Genomic DNA, 19,005 nt, shown 5'->3' with positions numbered 1-19,005 from the left:
TGTTGATCCTGGAACAACATCCCTGTCTGAAAATGTAGTCCTAAACCTAACCCTACCATACATTACCCATAAAATCAGAGGGAAATGATGAATAACACTGAGACAAAACTCGACATAAACTGTAAACTTGTCCCTTAAATCTGATTGGTTGATTCTTGAGATGTTGATCCAGGATCAATAAAGATGTTGATCCAGGAACATGTTGTTGGTGAAAATCACGTTCACCATGGTGACCTCCTCAAGCGAACTGGAAGAATTCACTCGCATCTATTTACCGACAGGTGAAAATACGCATTCTAAATATCATTACAGTTGAAAGCTTTTTTATTTATTTATCCAATACACATGAAGGATTATGCATTTTACGACCCCCCAACCGATGGTGCAGCTCAACTCGCACGCCATGCTTACTGACGTTGTTGTAACATTTTTTCCTTCAGGACAATAAAAAAAAATCAGATGGGTTTGATGATTTTGCCTCTGATAAGTGAGAATCGACCCTGTCTCTCCTCGGAAGTTGATAAGACAAACAGAGCCCCCGAACCATATAAAACTTACTGCTTTATCAAGCACTTTCAAGTAGCTTTTATTTTCTTTTTTTACCGGGTCGGTATTCAATGAAAAGTGGAAGCTTTTCCGCGGGGAGCAGAGATACGGATCCCCCGATTCATCTGTCTTTGTAGACCTAGGTTAGTATTACAACTGCAGGTGTAGCACATATAGTCGCAGGCAAACAGAGAGTGTTTGCCAAGGGCATTGATTTGAGCATGGTCAGTTCTGTTCAATTATTGTCAAACCGCGGGGCAGTCAAAAGGAAACACGAACAGAATCTACTGCCAGTTGACAGCTTTGTGTAAACAGTGAAAGCGATGGTGCAGCAGGGTCACATGGTCCCGGTGGCACACCTATGAGGCCCTTGAGCGGCGCCAGACGCTCAGACTGCAGGTAGAGCAGAGGTCCTGATCAGGGGCAGGGCGCTGGCTCATGTGCTCGAGTACAGCACGGTTTCCCCGGTCTGTGGCAATCATGAATCGGGAAGAGCACTATTACTCACCTAACCATCTGTACAAGGACTCTTGCGCCTTCCAGAGACACCCCAACGAAGACTACTGCCAAAACCCTCCACCGTGTCTGTATATGAGTAGACAGACTCAGTCCGTCTACGCCTCACCTTCATTGGGCGCACAGGACCAGCCAAATCTTACCGACATTACCTCTTATAACATGTCGACCCGGGATGATCTAGCAGGGCCTCATCTTCATCTTCCTCAGACTCCACAGACATCTCTACAGACGCTCGGGGGTTACGGAGACTCTCTTGACCTGTGCGGGGATCGGAACAGATACCATCTCCCATTCCCGTGGATGAAGTCAACTAAATCTCACGCACACGCCTGGAAAGGACAGTGGACAGGTAACTCGTAGGCCTACTATGGTCATTAATATTTACAGGTTTACCAAATAACTTTTATTAAAACGAAAGCAGGCCCTAATGTCAAATTCATCCGCACGATCTTCAAACTATCAAGCGCTGAAACGAAATCTCCTTTTGGAAGATAATTATTAGGCTAATATTTAATGATCTAAATCGTTAGAGAGGTCATAATTCAGTTTTTGTTTCTTTTATTTCACTCTGGAATATCTACATTTTAAAATCATTGGCCCTATACATTTATATTGCAAAGTTATTAATGCCTGATTAGCTGCCTGATTATTTTTTAAACTATTCATATAAGATCATTTTGAGAACAATATATTGTTTGGCTATGTTTATTGTAAAAATTGATTATGGTTGAAATTAATATAAAATAAAATGCTAAAAAAAGAAAAGAAAAAGTAAAACGTTTAATGACAACAAAATAATTCTTTATCTACACACTGTAAAAGAATTCTAACCTCTCCAAGTCAAAATTTTCTAGTGACTGGTCACATCTAAATTTTTAAATTGGCCCAAGTGCAATTCTTGTTGCAATAGTCTGTTAACATTGGCTCAATGAGAAATAATACGTCAGACTAATTGAAAAATTTAGATGTGACCAGTCACTAGAATTTTTACTTGGGGATGTTTTTTTTTTTTTTTACAGTGCATCGAATTTGGCCTATACAATTATTATTAAAAAGTATATTATGTAGCCTATAATTAATATGATTATTTTGGGATTCAAAATTATGACCTGAGAAACACAGGTGTTACTTGACACTTGAAAGGTCTCCAAAAGCGTGACATGGACCAATGCAGAATTTTATTCTTGATTTCTTTTGCTTTAAATAACTGCATTTTTTAAACACTTTAATTCATAATTAGTAGCCTATTTGATTAGAAAACAAAAGAGAGCATATTATTGCTGAAAATCATCAGACAAAACAGCTGGTTCTACAAATATTTCTAGCGTTCAGTTCAGCCTAAATAATTATTTCAGAATTATTGTTGATTCAGGAGAGGCTGCTTAAAGTATAGGCCTAATTCGACAGAACACTGTCAGAAACATATTGTTTTAGGAATTTAAATCAGGATGGTTAATGGTTGGCCTAAATCATGAATTTGTCCTATAGTAGGCTATAGACAGTCGCAGGACTACAAACTGAACTGGTTCTGACCATTTAGCCTACATTTTAGGCCATCATGCGTCAGATAACTTTTAAACTATTGTCTGTAATATCCTCAGAGGCAGATGGTGTGACAGCGAGAACATTTTAGAAAAGGTGACTTTACTAAAAATGTCACTGATGTAGGCTACTTGTGTTTTAGGTCCTTACATGGTAGAGGCCGAGGAGAACAAGCGCACGCGGACTGCTTACACCAGAGCGCAGCTGCTCGAGCTCGAGAAAGAGTTCCTCTTCAACAAGTACATCTCGCGCCCACGCCGCGTGGAGCTCGCGCTCACCCTCAGCCTCACCGAGAGACACATCAAGATCTGGTTCCAAAACCGACGCATGAAGTGGAAAAAGGAGGAGGACAAGAGGAGAGCCAGAGGAGTGGATCCCGAACAGGATTCCTCCATCACGTCCGGGGATTTGAAGGATGAGTCGAGTGTGGCCCCGGGAACTCTAGCGGGACCGCCTTCACCCCTGCACTCGCACGTATCTCCAGTTTCACAAGACTCGTAAGAAATATGACTGTCCAAAAGAGACATCCGAGACTGTATCATCAACGCAATCTATCAGTCTGCCATCGATGAGTGGAACTATAAGTGTGCAAAATGTGACTTTCCATTCCATTCTCACGGTGACAATGACGACATTTGGTCAAATCCTGAATATTGGCAATAGGGGGCGATCTCAGTTGCGCGAGAGACGAGTCAATTTCGTGTTTTCTGTGTAGGCTAATCGAAATCCAGCACGCCATTGAAACACCAAACGTTCAAGATCAAAAAGGATATATTCTTGGACATTAGCCTATTAAAATTTGAATGGCTTCTCATTTTTGTAGATAGACAATAAATAGTTTCTTAATTTAGGCCTACAAATGGTAAATAGCATACCTCTATCATTACAACATTCTTCAAATAAAATTAATAATATTTATGCAGCTAGACCTATACAAACCAATTAATAGCATGTGGGCAGTGTGGCGTCATAATGCGTTTGGTGCAAACAAAAATAATAAAACAAAGCAACCCGTAGCCTATGCCGCCAATTAAAATATATATATATATTTTTAAAATCACTATACCCTGATACGTCTGCAAGATGTCTTTCAAAGAGTGCTTCATCTGGAAAGCATCTGCTACAAACATCTGAGAGACATCTTGAAGATGTCAGTTTTACATAGGCTTACATAAACATCTTAAAGACATTTTCTAAATCTCTATTTTAGTCAGGAAACGTCCTAGTATTGCAGATGAGCAAACACACACGCACACACACACACACACACACACACACACACAAAAACGTCCTCCAGATGTAAACACACATCAAATAGCAATCTCTGAGATGTTGCAACATGTTCTAGGGAGAGTGCATCGACAAAAACACGTGCTGCCGTTTTTATCACTTCTTTTTATTATAGATTTACATAGCACAATTAGATCACAAAATAGTAAATATTATCTTATTGAGTTAGAGGCCCTAAAACGTGGCTTATAAACGCCATAATAGGCTACATGAATCAATTTATTTAGACAGTTTGCTTTTTGTGTGTTCTTATTTTACACAAATTAACATACAAATTAAAAGAATATAGCTAGGCTACAATCAAGTAGAGAGAGGCAGTAAACACTTTTGTAAAGTTAACTTGAGGTAGGCTACAGTTTGGTTTGAATGCCAGATAGGACAATATTGTGTAACCTGAGGCTACAGATTTTTTTAACCTCTTCGATCGCGAGCTCCCGCTCCGCTGCACAGTCATTCTTCAGGCGTTCAGACAGTCGGCGCACAATATCCGCTTTGTTGTTGAGACGGGCGCATATGACGAAAGGGAAACCAAAGCGTTCCTTGTACTCCGAGTTTAGACGGTGCATGAGCAGAATCTCTGCGGAATCCAGTGCGGTCATACCGGCTTGACTTTGCTCTTCTCGAGACTCGCGTGTTAGTGTCCCGCTCTGGAGATCTCGGCCCGCCAAATCAGGATGACACCGCAAAATGCCCTCTTTACCTGAACACATGTAATGTACTTTTATTGTATATAAACCAGTAAATAAATTATTGTGTTTAAAACTTAAGGAAACGTGATACCAAGTGTTGTTAAGTTGATAAAGCAGAAAAAAAAAATAGCCTAACGTTACCTGAGTCTGACAGGCTGTGAATGAATTCCGTTATGTGAGCCTCGATGTCTGTTAGATCTTTGAAAGGCCGATGGGACCATATTGCAGCAGAAATGATGGGGCATTTCTCAACCACATTACCGAATAGTTCCACAAATTCTTCGTATGTGAGTGCATTTACAGCGCTTATGTCCATGGCTCCGGCGCGTGTCCTCTACAAACTGGATATGGCTATAGCCAATATTGGACGAGGTCATTGTCCGTTGGGGCAAGTAGGTTAGTCTACCCAAGCTTTCCCATTTAAATATCAGTAATTGTATCGTAATGTGGCTCACTGAAGAGGATTTGTCGAAAATACACACTAGGCTACATATGATTATTTATTGGGATTTATAGGCCTATATTTAACATATTTTCAGTTGCCTTATGCACAGACTCTCCCTTGCATACGGAGGTGAATTAAATAGCCTACATAAATGTACGCGAATGTAATGTGTAGGCTACTAACATTAAATCAGTCAAAATGTTTTCTGGGACCTAGTTTGGTATGGATCAAATTCACTGATCAAGGTTTTTTCTTGGCATCTCTGTTGTGTGTGTTTTGTTGTTGTTTTTGTTTACTAGGCCTGGCTACCCTTATTTTGCCCCGCTGATGTTCATAAATATGGCGGATGAGCGGGAAAAGTCACGTGACAAAAACGAATAGACTATCAAATTAAAAACAGCTTCACTAAACACTCAAAATAAACACCAAGCATATTAAACCTGATTTAAAACATAAGAAAAATTACATAATTATTAAAGACTAAACGATACTTAGGCTATTGTTCTTCATTTGGCTGTTGTTCGTTATGTTACACAGTTATTTGAGTTTAGATTTTGCTTTGAAATGTTATGTTCTCTTCTGTAATAATGACAGTGGAAATATTGAGACCATGATAGGGTCTGATTACAGTTAAAATGGGTTGTACAACAAACAAATCAAGACATAGACAACCCATAGTAAAAATGTGGTCAGAGGTTTCTCAGGTCTCTGCTCCAAGTGGTGCTCACTGCAGAGCCAAATGTCATTCAGCTATACCTCTGTGGATCTAATGGGTGGAGGGATAGGGGATAGAGTAATGGGTAGGGGTGTGGTTGGACCTTCTAGTTCCACCAATATGCCCAAATTACACCCAGAGAGGGGGAGCTGGACTTCACACTCCACCCATGGCTCTGTAGTGAGCCTCTTCTCTGCTCTCACCTCACTGGCCCTGGCCCAAATGGCACACTTTATATGCATATGCGCGCGTCCATGAGACCTACAGTTGTCATTTTAGGTCTCAGAAGGGTGCTCGCGAGAACCCCCTTGCGGTCAATATGCGCCCTCGATACGCACTTTTGCGAGACGTCACGAAAGTGCGGAGTCGAAGGAAGACCGCAAGTGCTTAGGCTGCCATTTGGGACAGGGCCTTACTACAGCTCTAGTGTCATGGCACTGGTTTATGCACCATGGCGCCCTCCTCTGTAGGTCTATGATATAAGCACTTTCAAACTCAAAGCATTCCATGTAATATAAACGGAGCAATTCCACGAGGGGCCTCATCATCAGTGCTCAGGCCCTAACTGAGATTGCACAGAAATATGAGACAAAAATGCACAATTTGTGTTTTATTTGCTCTGTTGCATCTTAAACCTTACATATAAACATTTTTCAGCTACTCCAACATAAAAATAACAATGATCCCTTTTCAATATTATGTCCACTCATTCACTGTCCCAGTGCTCTCGAAAGCAAGTGAAATAAACAATGATTACATTACAATTAATACTTTATCAATTTAAGCAATGGAACTGAAAAAGTTAATTTTGTTTATAGAAAATCTGCACAAATCAAATTTGTGTTACAAGAAATAAGCATAACTAAGCATACTGTAGACTATTCTTATTACATGATAAATACTATTAAAGGAAAATTATTAAGCCCTAAATGTTTTAAAGGTAATTGAATAAATAGAGTTTTTCTTATAAAAATAGAGCAATTTATTAGAGTCTGCAAATGCAGCAAAAATAACAATTAATACTGTCCATGATCAAACACAGCACCTTTTGTCATCCTTTTATGGTACAGAAGCAGGTTATTCAGTAGGCTATTCTAAAGTTCTATTTAAAATTTGGAAGATGTGTTATTTTTCATAGTTCCTAAAGAAGCTGGCTGAACAAAACAACATTCAAATACTGTATATTATTAACATTGTTTACACATACACATACACCCATAAAATTTAAAAAAAAAATAAACATTTGATAACCAAATCAGGGTTAATAGGCCTCAATCCAAAAATATTAAACATTATTGGTGGTACAATACAAGATACATAACAATTCCTCCCACAATTTCTCTTGAAACTAAAAATGCTATGTGTAAGTGGTATTGGAAGCACAAATTATGCATAAAGTTTTCCCAATGCCAGACATAATCAAGGATTAAACTTGTATTCAAACAAGAGGTTCTGTTCTTACTAATCCAGGACTGTCCACAGATTTGCCTTCATCTGAATTCTCAGTGTTGGACTGGAAGGCATCCTGTTTGTTCTCCATCAATGTAGCATCAGGGGTCATCGGTGCATTCTGGTATGTTACTTCATTGTGGAAGGATCCTCCAAAATTGTAATATAGCTGTAGAAAGATATCACAGTAAATGTGTATCCGCCAGCAATGTTACCATATTTTAAAAATAACTTTCACATAAAAGTCACCCTCTCTTCCAAAGCAGCCAGCTCTTTTTCCATGAAAGCCACAAGCTTGGAGAAACAAGGTCGATCTACAGGATCCAGTGTCCAGCAGCGACACATAACGCTGTATCTAAATAAATACAAACACCAGTATTCTATAATATGTACTGCATAATAAATGTTCTGTTAATTTTGTCGTTGTCAATCTTATTTATATATATGTATATATATATATATATGTGTGTGTATATATATAGATACATACATGCATACAGGATATATCAATTTGATTTTGATTAAAAATAGAGGCACTTACATAGATTCTAGTGCATAATAGGGTTGCTCCATTTGATATCCACTTTCAATCATTCTGTAGAATGTGTTATTCACTGTTATACCAGGATATGGGGTGACTCCTAATAGACATGAATAGTGAGTAAAAATAACAAAACACTGTGTGCTTAAATTAGGAATGATTTATAGAAATGTTCTTGTTTAAATACAAGTTAAGCTGTTTTGACAGCAAAGAGAGACACCTAGAGAAAAGATTTCCCATAGAAGAATGCCATAGGCCCAGACGTCGCTCTGCATAGTGTACACCCCTTTGAAAATACTCTCAGGAGCCATCCACTTCACGGGCAAACGCACCTGCAAAAATGGCGTGTAAACAATTACAATTACAAGTCAACTAAGTGAAGACCAGTCACATCTAAACTATCATACATGCACCCAAAATACCTACATTTCCTCTTACGACGTAGTTGGAATCACATTCAATGTCTCTGGCGAGGCCAAAGTCGCCGATCTTCACTTGTCTGCCATGTGTCACCAAAACATTTCTGGCTGCCAAGTCCCTATGGATACACTGTAGGCACAAAATGTTGACCACAAATGTGTCAGTTTCATATCAGAAATAGCAGGAAGCAGAAGTTTCTTGATCAGAAAGATAAGCTCACATTTTTAGAGGACAGGAACTCCATGCCCTTTGCAACTTGAAAAGAGAAACTCAGGAGGTCATCATAGGTGAGACTCTGAAGTTCCTCTTCTTGAAGTTTGTCTTCACATTCAAGAATTTCTTCACAGAATTGACATTAAACAATTTAGTTTTATTATCTATGGTTACAAATAACAAACAAAATGAGCATATTGACATTCTGCAATCAAGTTTTGCTTAAAGTGCCCCTATAACACTTTTTTGGACATTACCTTTCATGCAGTGTGTAATATAGCTGTTTGTGAATATAAAAAGGTCCTGCATAGGATTGTTACAAATTTGCATAATGGTCTTCATTGGCTGCCTGCAAACAGCATTTACTTTGACTCGCCCTCAAACACTGTAGTTAAGGCCTGGAAGTGTTTGGTTGTCAAAATGACGAGAAGACGCTGTTTTCTGCGCTGCGAAAGCAAATCCACTTTGCATGCACTTCCAAAGGATGAGGACTCGGGCTTGAATTGATATGGTAAAACCGACGCCATCGTTACTGTTATTATCACTGTGTGCAAATGCTGCAATTCAGATATGGTAATGGAAGTTTTGTTTCCAACTCATGCTGTAAGCGGAAGACCAATCACAACAGACTGGGTCATCTGACCAATCAGAGCAGAGTTGGCTCTCGAGTTTATCGAACAGTTTCAGACAGTGAGAAAAGAGGTGATGCTGCGTTGTATATTATTAGAAAATGAAAGTGTTTTTTAACCTCGGATGCATGTAAACCTATTGCAGGAGACCTCAAAAACAAGATTAGGAACCTTTAAAATAGCATAATAGGGGTAGCCTGGAAATCCAGACCTAAATCTGAAAGATTAATAAATGGCATCGACTAATGAAAATCGGCCAGCTCGAGGGGCGGCACCAAGCATGCATTTGAAAATCTCACTGCACGCAATTGGATAACACTACGACCAATCACAAAACCGCCGAATGAATCGAGCACCGTCTTCTGTTCCTCTTTTAGATTAAAAGCCAAGTCTAACTCGTTCATTGTAGCGGCCAAAGCCTTTTCAAACATCTGGTGTTCATCCATACCATAGCCATCTTGCAATGTTTACTAATGACTTCGACGTCACAGCGCTGTCGTCATCTCGCCTCTGGCCCGCCTATATCAGATAACCCGATGTGATTGGTGCAGCTCGGATACAAGGGCATATTTAACGAGCATCATTACTCGACGCCAGAGTAAACTCGCTGAGCAAATTCAACTTGTGCTCTCGCGAGAACTCTGGATTTACAGGGTATAATAGGGGCACTTTAATTCAATAAATTGATGTTTTATGAAAACATGCATTTAATAGTGAAACCAAGTTAATATGAATAATAAAATTAGTAGGTAAACATTAGTCAATAAAAACAGGAGTTGTCAATTTTTATTTGATAAATAAAAGTAATAAAATTCATTGTATAATTCACTTGATGATATCTATGTTTTAAAACCTCTCAAATTTTCTTTTTCTCCACCTACCCTCAACAGTAGACGCTGAGCTGATGCTGGGACTGAGGAGCGCCTCTCTCTCCTGTCCTTTGCTTGTAAGAGTCATGTGCAGGCATGGGTTGTTATCAGGCTCAACATACTCACTGAGGGGGCACGACAAGGAGAGAGAAGCACATGGTCTTTTACAGTAACTGCATGTACACCCTTAGATTTACGGTTCCCCTTCAGCACAAGATATTCATTTCCCTCTGTTCCGCACGGGGCTTTTTTTTTTTTTAGCTTTGTCTAAAAGGCCACTAATATAATTCACTTCTTGGTGGACTCGTATGCAAACCTGGAGTTTCTCTTCTGCTGGAAGTTGTGGTAGAGGCCCCTGAATCTGTCCCTGTTGAAAGCATCCGTCAGATATTTGTGAAAACGTTCCCTGTTGCTCTTCAAGTAGTTCAAGAGATCTCCGTTACAACAATACTGGAATATCAGGTAAATAGGACCTGCAAAAAAATAAAATAAAAATAAATAAATCTGTCTAACTCTGACTGTATATTATGCTCATTTGACATATAAGTAAATAAATGGACAATTGTATTGATTTGAGTTCAAGTCACTGTGAAATCAAAATGGACAAATCTTATTTTTTTTATGGAATATTAGTTAAGTTATGTTCCCTCGTCATCTTTAATCAAAATAACTTTCCCTTCCTCTTGCAGCGATATCTCTTCTCTTCTCGGATGACGTGTTTACTGGCAGTTTTGGGAAAGTTCACTTTCTACATGAACTAGTTCAAAGTTCAGTTCACAAATTTTAAAATGAACTAGTTCAGTTCATAGTTCATATACTCAAAATTTTGAACTAAGTTCACAGTTCCAAAAATGAACTAGTTCATAGCTCTTTTTTTCCATGTTGCTGCGAGATATTATTTTTCAAAATGATTACCACAGCCCATATCTAACCACAGACAATTATTTTATCAGTTTTAACACTGAAGATATGCGTCAGATTTTTTCCCATCTTCACCGACCTTATCATAAAACTCGTTTAAATGATCATACGACGCCTCCTTGCTGCTTTTTGTTTTGATTTGTAACGTAAGTGATGAGTCGTTCGTGAAAGACTCGAGGTGAAGTAATTATTTATGTTCCCTGTAAACGATTTTTGACTGCATTATAATGATTTCTTAATTCAGAATATGATCAAGATTGCGTAGGTGGATGTGTTCGGGGAATTTGCCAGTTAATAGTAACATTTAAAGCCCCTTAAATGAACGAAATGACTCGAAAAAAGATTTGTTCATTTTGATGAACGAGATCGAACAAGAGGTCGAACACGGGTGGCTGGTGTTGCCAGATTGGGTGTTTTTTCCGCTACATATTAAGGGCGGTTTACGGTGGGTTTTAGGTGGGTTTTCGCCTGGAAGACTTTATAGAAATCTGGCATCCTACTGAACGAAGTTAAACTGAGAGAGCGTGGCGTTCACAGACACCAGAATGAACGAGTTCACAGTAACGTTCATCAGGCAGTAATGCGGTACGTTCAGTTCACGTTCGCCCAAAATATGAACGAGTTCATGAACTATCGTTCAATGAACGCGTTCAGGCACAACACTGTTTACTGGCGTGAGGGCGGGGCAACCTGTCACTCACATGACATCACAGCAATAGCAAACCACAACCATGGACCAAATTAAGTCCCATAAGTCCTACATTTGTTCTTGTTTGAGAAGCCGTTTCACTTGGATAAATACGTCACAATAGATAAGAAAAGACTATCGCACCCATTTCCGTTTCATGCTGACTATAAAATGATGAATGAAATGAAAAGAAGAAAGAGAGTTCAGATTGCTGAGACATGAAGACTTGTCATGCAGGAGGTCAAACCTACAACCGACCAATCAGAATCAAGTATTCAAGAGAGATGCAATATATTCTTATGTGTAGGAGTCTCCAGCAGAGGATATGATTCAGAAACCCCATGACTTCTCCAAATCTTACCTGAGCCTGTGCAAGCTCCGAGCAAGTTGACAATGTTTTCATGGTGTCCAATATGAGTCAGCATTTTCAGTTCAGACATCAGAGCTTCCTTCTCCACTGCCTGGTGCTTGTCTGTTTGACGCATACGTTAACAATACGAAGTACAGGTTTTACAAACATATTCCAAAATGCCAACGACATACACAATTGATTGATTTCGTTTTGTAGAGATATTCATGGCAAATTGGTCATTACTTACCCTTTAACATTTTTACCGCCACCTGAATGGAGACTCCCGGCTTGCTGATCCCATATGCTGTAGCCTGCACAACCATCCCAAAAGCACCAGATCCTAGCTCATTCCCTTTGGAAAGAACACAGAAGGAATTAGTAACACCTAATAAGTTATTTCTAGCAAGTCAAAAGAAGGTTCCTGGTCCTATCTTTACCAAGCTCGAGATTTTCCCGTGGAAATTCCCATTTAAGATCATACTTAAACTCCTTGAAATCAATGTATATGTAGTCATTGTCGTTGGGTCCGACCATCTGAATCATCTGGATCTGACACTGGTACACAGGCTTCTGTGACAAAGGAGTGTATTTTTCAAGAGGTAAGATCTATGATTCTTGGTGTTTGTCATCATGACAGAGACAGCAGGTTTACCTTAACTCTGATGAAGATGATTAAGGCAAAGATGACCACGAGGAGTATGAAGATGAGCAGGAAACAAATCAAATATTCAATGTGGAATTCTGAGGAAAAGAGTGATAACCTGCATATGAATAAAATCACCTGGAGATGAATTTTAAGCCTGCATCTGCTAACCAAACCGTGCTAATCGTGATTCATCATCAAAGCTAACCATATTTTAAACTAAAATGAGGATTGATTACTGCACTTTGACAGACAATATGTGATCTTCATGTTAGATCATTAGACCCCTTGGGGGAAAAAGTTTCCAAAAAAGTTTCCACAGTTGTCAAAACCCCCGAATGTTTTGGTATCATGTTTAATTCAAAATCTGTGGTGTGAAGACTTTCCCCACATATTTACATAAATAAATATGTGGAGAATATTTCCTGCTATTAGTCCTACTGTTCAAAAGTTTGTGGATGGTAAGTTTTTGTTTTGAAAGAAGTTTCTTCAGCTCACCAAGGTTGCATTTATTCGATCAGAAAATTTAGTAAACAGTAATATTGTGAAATATTATTACAATTTAAAATGACTGTTGCCTATCATAATAATTTTTTTAATGTAATCTATTCTTGTGATAGCAAAGCAAAATTTTCAGCAGTCATTACTCCAGTCTTCATGGCTCTGAATATGATGATTTGCTCCGCAAGAAACCTTTCTTATTAATATGACGGTTGAAAACTCATATTTTCGTGGAAACCATCTTACGTTTTTTCTCCAGGATGTTTAGGTCAATAGAAAGGATCAAAAGAACAGCATTTATTTCAAATAAATAAATCTTTTGAAACAATGTAAATGTCACTTTTGTTTAATGCATCCTTGCTGAATAGAAGTTTTATTTCTTTGAACTTTTGAATGGTAGTGTAAAGAGTTATGAAATCCCATTTAAGATAAGATGCACAGAATAATGCTACTAGGTTAACTCACTGCTCCCAATTTCAGGAGTGTTAAATTTGCGGTTTAGACTCACTCGTTTGCAGCAGTATTTGTTCACTGCAGCCAGTCCCTGCTATGTTAGTGATGCAGCATTTAATAAGATGGTCCTCCCTGTTTGAGTGTGGTCTGGCAAAGTGAATTTTCTTCTGACAGAACTGATCTGAATCAATGAACTTGGGCTGGGCGACAGACATCTCTTCCCACTCTTTAGGATCAATACATCTGCGAAAATATTCAGAGTTCAATTCGTTTGCAAACAATGGCGTGTTTCAGTAGAGAAATTGGTTGTAAGTCATGTATAAGTTAAAATAAGTCTACAAACAAATGACTTGTATTTCTTGTATAAACATGTTTATGTCTTGATGACTTACTTAGCATGTGATGGGCAGATCTTCCAAGAGACATTCACAGGTAGAGAGCTTTCAGTCTCACAAACGGTTAAGCTTGAACCTTCGTGAATTGTAATTCTAGGAATGTCTGCAAAATGATTTGCATATTAATATACAGTAGTTAACATTTGAAGTGGATCAAAAAAGTTCATCAAAGTTGACCTAAGACAAGAATGGGTATTGTTCAAAATTCATGTATAACTTTGATGAAGGGTTTTGATCTACTTCAAATGTTACTGTATTTCACATTTAACATCTCTTTTTTAAAAACTGTTTATGACCACTTACCTAGAACGCAGAGAGACATGTTCCTCGTGACACTGTATTCTTGAGTCTTTAGTTTCATTTGATACTGGCCCGGTTCAGGGTTACACATCTCAAAAGTACTAAAGAGAGAATGAACAAAATAAGCAAACACAACAGCACACTAAAATAGATTAAAATGGATGGCATGAAGTAAATACCTATTAAATTCAAGGTGGTGGGTCTCTCTGCCCTGTATTTCGGTTTGATTTGGTGTAATCCAGTGACACTGGGCTCTTGGGAAGGAGAACACCAGAGCCTGGAAGCAAAAGCTTGCCTTATTTCGTGCTAGTATGCTGTTGTTCTCATTCAACTGCAATATGTCGATTTTGTCATTTTCTGTCAAGGAAGGATCGCCAATAGAGGAGGGGCAAAAATATCATTTGCATTATTATTTTGCACAATACATCGTCTCAATTTATAGTCAAAAACTATACTAACTTGGTATAACTATACATAACATATATTGGAAGCACTAAATCTGTATTACTCATTGTGTGCTCTATAATGACATTTATTCAAATAAATATTTAACAGAAAATGGCAATGGCTTTGCTTACCAAGGACCTTGACATAGGTGTTCCCAGCGTGGCTGTTTTTAGATGTGCAGATGTACTCCCCACTATGCTTCACGTTAACTGATTCGATAAAGAAGTACTCTGTCCAAACTAAAAAATGTGATGATGTAATTCCCTTGACCTGAATTAAGGGCGTACAAAACAGTCAAAGCATCAGCAAACTGTCAGAGCAGTGAAACTAGGATTTAATATTTCTTCATGGTTTCCATCCATATCTTACTGCTGTGTTATTAAAGTGCCATCTCAGTTTAGGATCTAATGAAGAATTTATGGTGCAACGGAGTAGCAGAGACCAGCCAGATTTCAGGAAAATCATCTTTTGCCCATCCACTTTCGTATTGAGATCTGAAGGAAAAGGAAATAATTTATTGATGTATAATATTAACATAAACTGTACATGTTGTACATTGATATAATGTTATATATTATAATGTTAGTTGCATCATTATTTATCTATTCTTTAGATAAGAAAATAAATATTTTAAGAACTTTTAATTCAGGTATCATAATAAGTCAAATCCAAATGAGGTCGCTGACAGTATTTCAACAATGTCTTCTTGTCTCATGACCCACAGACCACAAAGATTAGAAAACATTCTTGAGCAGCAAATTATATTAGAATGATTTCTGAAGAATCATGCGACACTGGAGTAATGATGCAGAAAAATAAGCTTTGCCATCACAGGAATAAATAAAATTTTAAAATACATTAAAATAGGAAACTTATTCTAAATTGTAATAATATATCATAATATTACTGTTTTTACTGTATTTTTTATCAAATAAATGCAGCCTTACTGAGCTAGAACATAATAACATTAAAAAACCCAAACCCGGTTGTGTACATGTATAAAAAAATAGATACAAATTATGTAACTATTGTAAAAAAACAAAACATTACGTACCATAATGATGGAGCTCAGTACATTCTTCTCCCAGTGAATTATAGGCACAGCACTTTATATTTGGAGTTTCAGGATGATAATCATGACTCGTCAAAAGGCTCTCTGTCTTATTCCACTTATTTGTCATGCTCTCCTCTGGTTTTGTGCTAAATGGAAAACAAACAATCCAAATACAGATGTACAGTTATAGCAGTGATTCATTTAATAAACTCTCCCTATGGAACCATCCCTTCAGAAGCAGTATCTAAAACAAATAACTTCATATTACCTGTTACCATACCACCTGATGGTTGGTTTTGGGTTCCCCTCAGAAGTACACACTAACTGAACTATACAGCTACTCCCTGCTTTTTCAATAGCTTTGAGCACTGGAACTGATGGCCTTCCTACAGGAGACAACAAAGAGATGTCTTAAATGACACAACTCAAGCAGGGTAAAGTGATGGATTAGATCAGATGCAATAGAGATGTTTTATGTGTATTTTCTTCATTTCTTCAGTGTTTGACTTACTTTGTTGTGATTGAACAAATGTAACACTATGATTGCCACAGATTACAGTGTATATTTCATTTCCAAATCTCTCAGTGTTCTGTAATGGATCCATTGAGGAATTTATCCTGTAGAAATCATGTAAAAGATTTCGATCAATTATTCATCTTTTACATCAGGTGATGTGTTACAGTAGCCTAATCCATTCAAACCTTCATTAAACAATCATCATCCACCCAACACAAACCTTTGGTAACAGAGACATTTAACCCCTTCTGGTTTGTTTTGTTGGCATGCACTATAAATTTCCACAGTTTGTCCTTCAGTGACGTTCAGTTTAATTGGGTCAGAACTCATCAAGTCAGTGTCTTCCAATGTGCATCTTATGGTCTGAAAAAAAAAAAGAAAAAAAAAATTGTACATAAAGACTTTAACACTCCTAACCATCAATGCTGAAAAAAACGTACCCTGACAGTAACTGTAAACTACAAGGCTCTGTGGTCATTACTGCAATTTCTGTAAAGCCATCAGTTCTGCTTTTATTTATAGCTGCTTTTTAACTGATAAAAACTGGATAAACATTGGTATATATAAATGCAAGATAAAAGATAAAAGGCCTTTTTATACAGAAACTCTTGTTACAAATAATTACAATAAACATAACCAAGATATTGCAGTTCATTACTCAAAAAGGGTGTTAAAATGTTTAATGATAGTGAAATTTAACAATGAAATAATTCCAGATTTTATATCGTGTGTTATAAAATGCCTTTTTTCTTAAACAGTGAAATTTCATTAACAATTTGGTACACTTTACAATACGGTCTCATTTGTTAACATTAGTTATTGTATTAACTAACATTAAATAATGAGCAATACATTTGTTACAGTATTTATTGATCTTTGTTAATGTTAGTTAATAAAAATCCAACTGTTTGTTCATGTTAGTCCAGTGCATTAACTAATGTTAATAAATGCAACTTTTTTTCTATGATTAATAAATGATGCAGAATTGTTCATTGTTAGTTCGTGTAAACTAAAGTAGGTAACTAATGTTAACAAATGAAACCTTATTGCAAAGTGTTACCAATTTATTTAAATACGATTTTCCATATTTTTCATCTGAGAACCCTTTTACCATCTTAACTCCTTAATAATCACATTAATAAATAAAAACTGTGATGACATCATCATCATCTCTTAAAAGACACCACTTTCTATTTTGTTAAATGATTAATATACCATACATTTGTAAAGTAAACAACTGAATGTTAATGTTTAAAGTCTTACAAAAATGTGCTTTGCAAATTATCTTTAATAAACGGAAAAGGCATGACCCTACATTTAAAGTAGCCTACTGGCAAAACTCACGAGGGTGAATCGAGTTCATCGATAGGCATCTCTAACCTCAACCCTGTGGCATGTGTGGGTAAAGCTAAAATATTCAGGAGTCAGAGAACTGTGGGCAGAAAGCTGTACTGAGCCAAATGAGGAGCTGATCAGAAGAACTTACCGATCCATCAGTGTCACATTGTGAACGAGTCTCAGTTGAAGCGCCCGTCGTCGCGCTGCCTCGAGCTCCCAAGTGCAGCGCCAGCACGAGCAACACTTCGGCACGAGATAAGAACAAATCAAATGTGAAAGAAACGAGAACAGAACTGAACATAATTTATTTGACTAGACCTTAAATTAAAGAAATACATTTATGACATAGAAATTAGACAAAATTAGTCACACACGAATAATCCATTAAAATGTGCACATATTAACATCAGCTAAATATAGCCTAAATAAACTATATTGCAGTGTGTCACCGGTTCAGTGGTAAATTACAGTAACAAATATTTTGTCCGACTTACCCACCAAAAGCCTCTTTCCTGGACACATCGCGTGAATGCATAACAGTTTCTTCCTCGACCCTTTTGTGATCATGAAATAGGATGGACAGCAGAGGCGCAAAGACTTTCACTTCAGCGCATGACACAAAACATCACTTCTTAATAAGGCACAAAGGCACTCGCTTCAGCACACGACACACAAAACATTACTTTTCTGACGTTTAAGCACTTCTTCAAATATGCAGGGTAGGCTATCACTGCCAGCAACTTAAAACAAGAAGTCTTTTTGCAAGTAGATTGTTTCTAAAAAAAGGAATGATATTTCTGGTATAGCCTATATTTATTTGGAGAATTTTTATTTTACAGCAGTAGCAGCCTAATAATAATAAAAAATAGCCTAATAGTATTACAATGACTACTTAATTATAATACGAATATACAAATTGAAATAAATAATAATATATATATATAGCCACAGGAGGACACTGAAACCCTCATCCACAGAATCTGGCCCAACCGAATGATTAATGCTCAAAAAGATGACTACCCAGCTTTTTGGAATAAAACAACACAAAAACAAAGTAAACTACAATGTTATTTGGCCCTAAACAGAGATTACATAACAGCAGATACCTGAGCACAGTCAGGGGCCACAAAAAGGAAAAATATGACAAGGTGCAGTCTGAGCGACAACAGCCTGGCTTTAAAGAAAGGTGGATACAGACAAAGCTGCCCAGAGAGAACAGGTTCTGCAAGAGCTACACTTCTTAACCACCTGGCCTATAATGACACTCGAAAATACTTCTTAACCAAATTTGAAATGATTTGTTCTAACTTCTAAAAACTGGAGAATGATGAACAAGCTCAATATTTACTTGGCGAAAAAGAGACTGCACACAATTCGCTCTCCTTTATTCATTTTTTATTTTTCCTGCTCATTTAAATGCTTTGGCATGCCAATAAAGCTCATTTGAATTGAATTGAATAACTGAACTGAATTGAATTGAATTGAGAGAGATAATAAAGTGCAAAGGAAAATTCTGTTTTTAAGCACTC

General features: G+C 37.5%; 3 protein-coding genes across 4 annotated transcripts; 1 reads left to right on the top strand and 2 right to left on the bottom strand.

Annotated features, from left to right (window-relative positions):
• Nucleotides 1-984: 984 nt before the first annotated feature.
• On the top strand, nt 985-4,090 carry pdx1 (pancreatic and duodenal homeobox 1; the record flags this gene model as incomplete). The annotated part of the gene is made up of 2 exons (XM_084398555.1): nt 985-1,414; nt 2,750-4,090. 2 exons carry the CDS (start codon nt 985-987, stop codon nt 3,106-3,108), a joined length of 789 nt encoding a protein of 262 aa, XP_084254681.1. The 3' UTR covers nt 3,109-4,090.
• On the bottom strand, nt 3,971-4,989 carry urad (ureidoimidazoline (2-oxo-4-hydroxy-4-carboxy-5-) decarboxylase). The gene is made up of 2 exons (XM_084398563.1): nt 4,728-4,989; nt 3,971-4,597 (listed from the first exon to the last, which is right to left on the bottom strand). Exons 1-2 carry the CDS (start codon nt 4,900-4,902, stop codon nt 4,248-4,250), a joined length of 525 nt encoding a protein of 174 aa, XP_084254689.1. The 5' UTR covers nt 4,903-4,989; the 3' UTR covers nt 3,971-4,247.
• A 1,352-nt stretch (nt 4,990-6,341) lies between these two features.
• LOC311283807 (receptor-type tyrosine-protein kinase FLT3-like) lies at nt 6,342-18,153 on the bottom strand. Of its 2 annotated transcripts, none has more exons than XM_084398532.1 (24): nt 17,971-18,153; nt 17,625-17,719; nt 16,359-16,501; nt 16,133-16,239; nt 15,890-16,007; nt 15,622-15,767; nt 14,937-15,061; nt 14,699-14,837; nt 14,300-14,477; nt 14,124-14,221; nt 13,818-13,923; nt 13,481-13,668; nt 12,481-12,569; nt 12,266-12,398; nt 12,076-12,180; nt 11,838-11,948; nt 10,184-10,340; nt 9,880-9,992; nt 8,377-8,495; nt 8,163-8,285; nt 7,957-8,068; nt 7,737-7,836; nt 7,445-7,550; nt 6,342-7,364 (listed from the first exon to the last, which is right to left on the bottom strand). In XM_084398532.1, the coding sequence occupies exons 1-24, from the start codon at nt 18,041-18,043 to the stop codon at nt 7,185-7,187; spliced, it is 2,964 nt and encodes a 987-aa protein (XP_084254658.1). In that variant the 5' UTR covers nt 18,044-18,153; the 3' UTR covers nt 6,342-7,184. The 2 variants fall into 2 exon arrangements, with proteins under 2 accessions (XP_084254658.1, XP_084254659.1); XM_084398533.1 differs by having other exon boundaries at nt 17,975-18,124.
• Nucleotides 18,154-19,005: the final 852 nt, after the last annotated feature.

The sequence above is a fragment of the Rutilus rutilus genome, assembly GCF_951802725.1.
Source record: "Rutilus rutilus genome assembly, chromosome: 24".
NCBI lineage: Eukaryota > Metazoa > Chordata > Actinopteri > Cypriniformes > Leuciscidae > Rutilus > Rutilus rutilus.
The sequence above is the reverse complement of the archived record's forward strand: the minus strand, read 5'-3'. Positions and strand labels throughout refer to the sequence as shown.

What these genes read in the sequence shown, in the direction of transcription:
- urad (XM_084398563.1), bottom strand. Translation starts at nt 4,902, where the DNA reads ATGGACATAAGCGCTGTAAATGCACTCACATACGAAGAATTTGTGGAA. An exon ending in TCACAGCCTGTCAGACTCAG is followed by an intron (nt 4,598 to 4,727) that starts GTAACGTTAGGC and finishes ACATGTGTTCAG; the next exon opens with GTAAAGAGGGCATTTTGCGG.
- LOC311283807 (XM_084398532.1), bottom strand. Translation starts at nt 18,043, where the DNA reads ATGATCACAAAAGGGTCGAGGAAGAAACTGTTATGCATTCACGCGATG. An exon ending in ATCAGGTGGTATGGTAACAG is followed by an intron (nt 15,768 to 15,889) that starts GTAATATGAAGT and finishes TTTTCCATTTAG; the next exon opens with CACAAAACCAGAGGAGAGCA. An exon ending in ACTACGTCGTAAGAGGAAAT is followed by an intron (nt 8,069 to 8,162) that starts GTAGGTATTTTG and finishes CCATTTTTGCAG; the next exon opens with GTGCGTTTGCCCGTGAAGTG.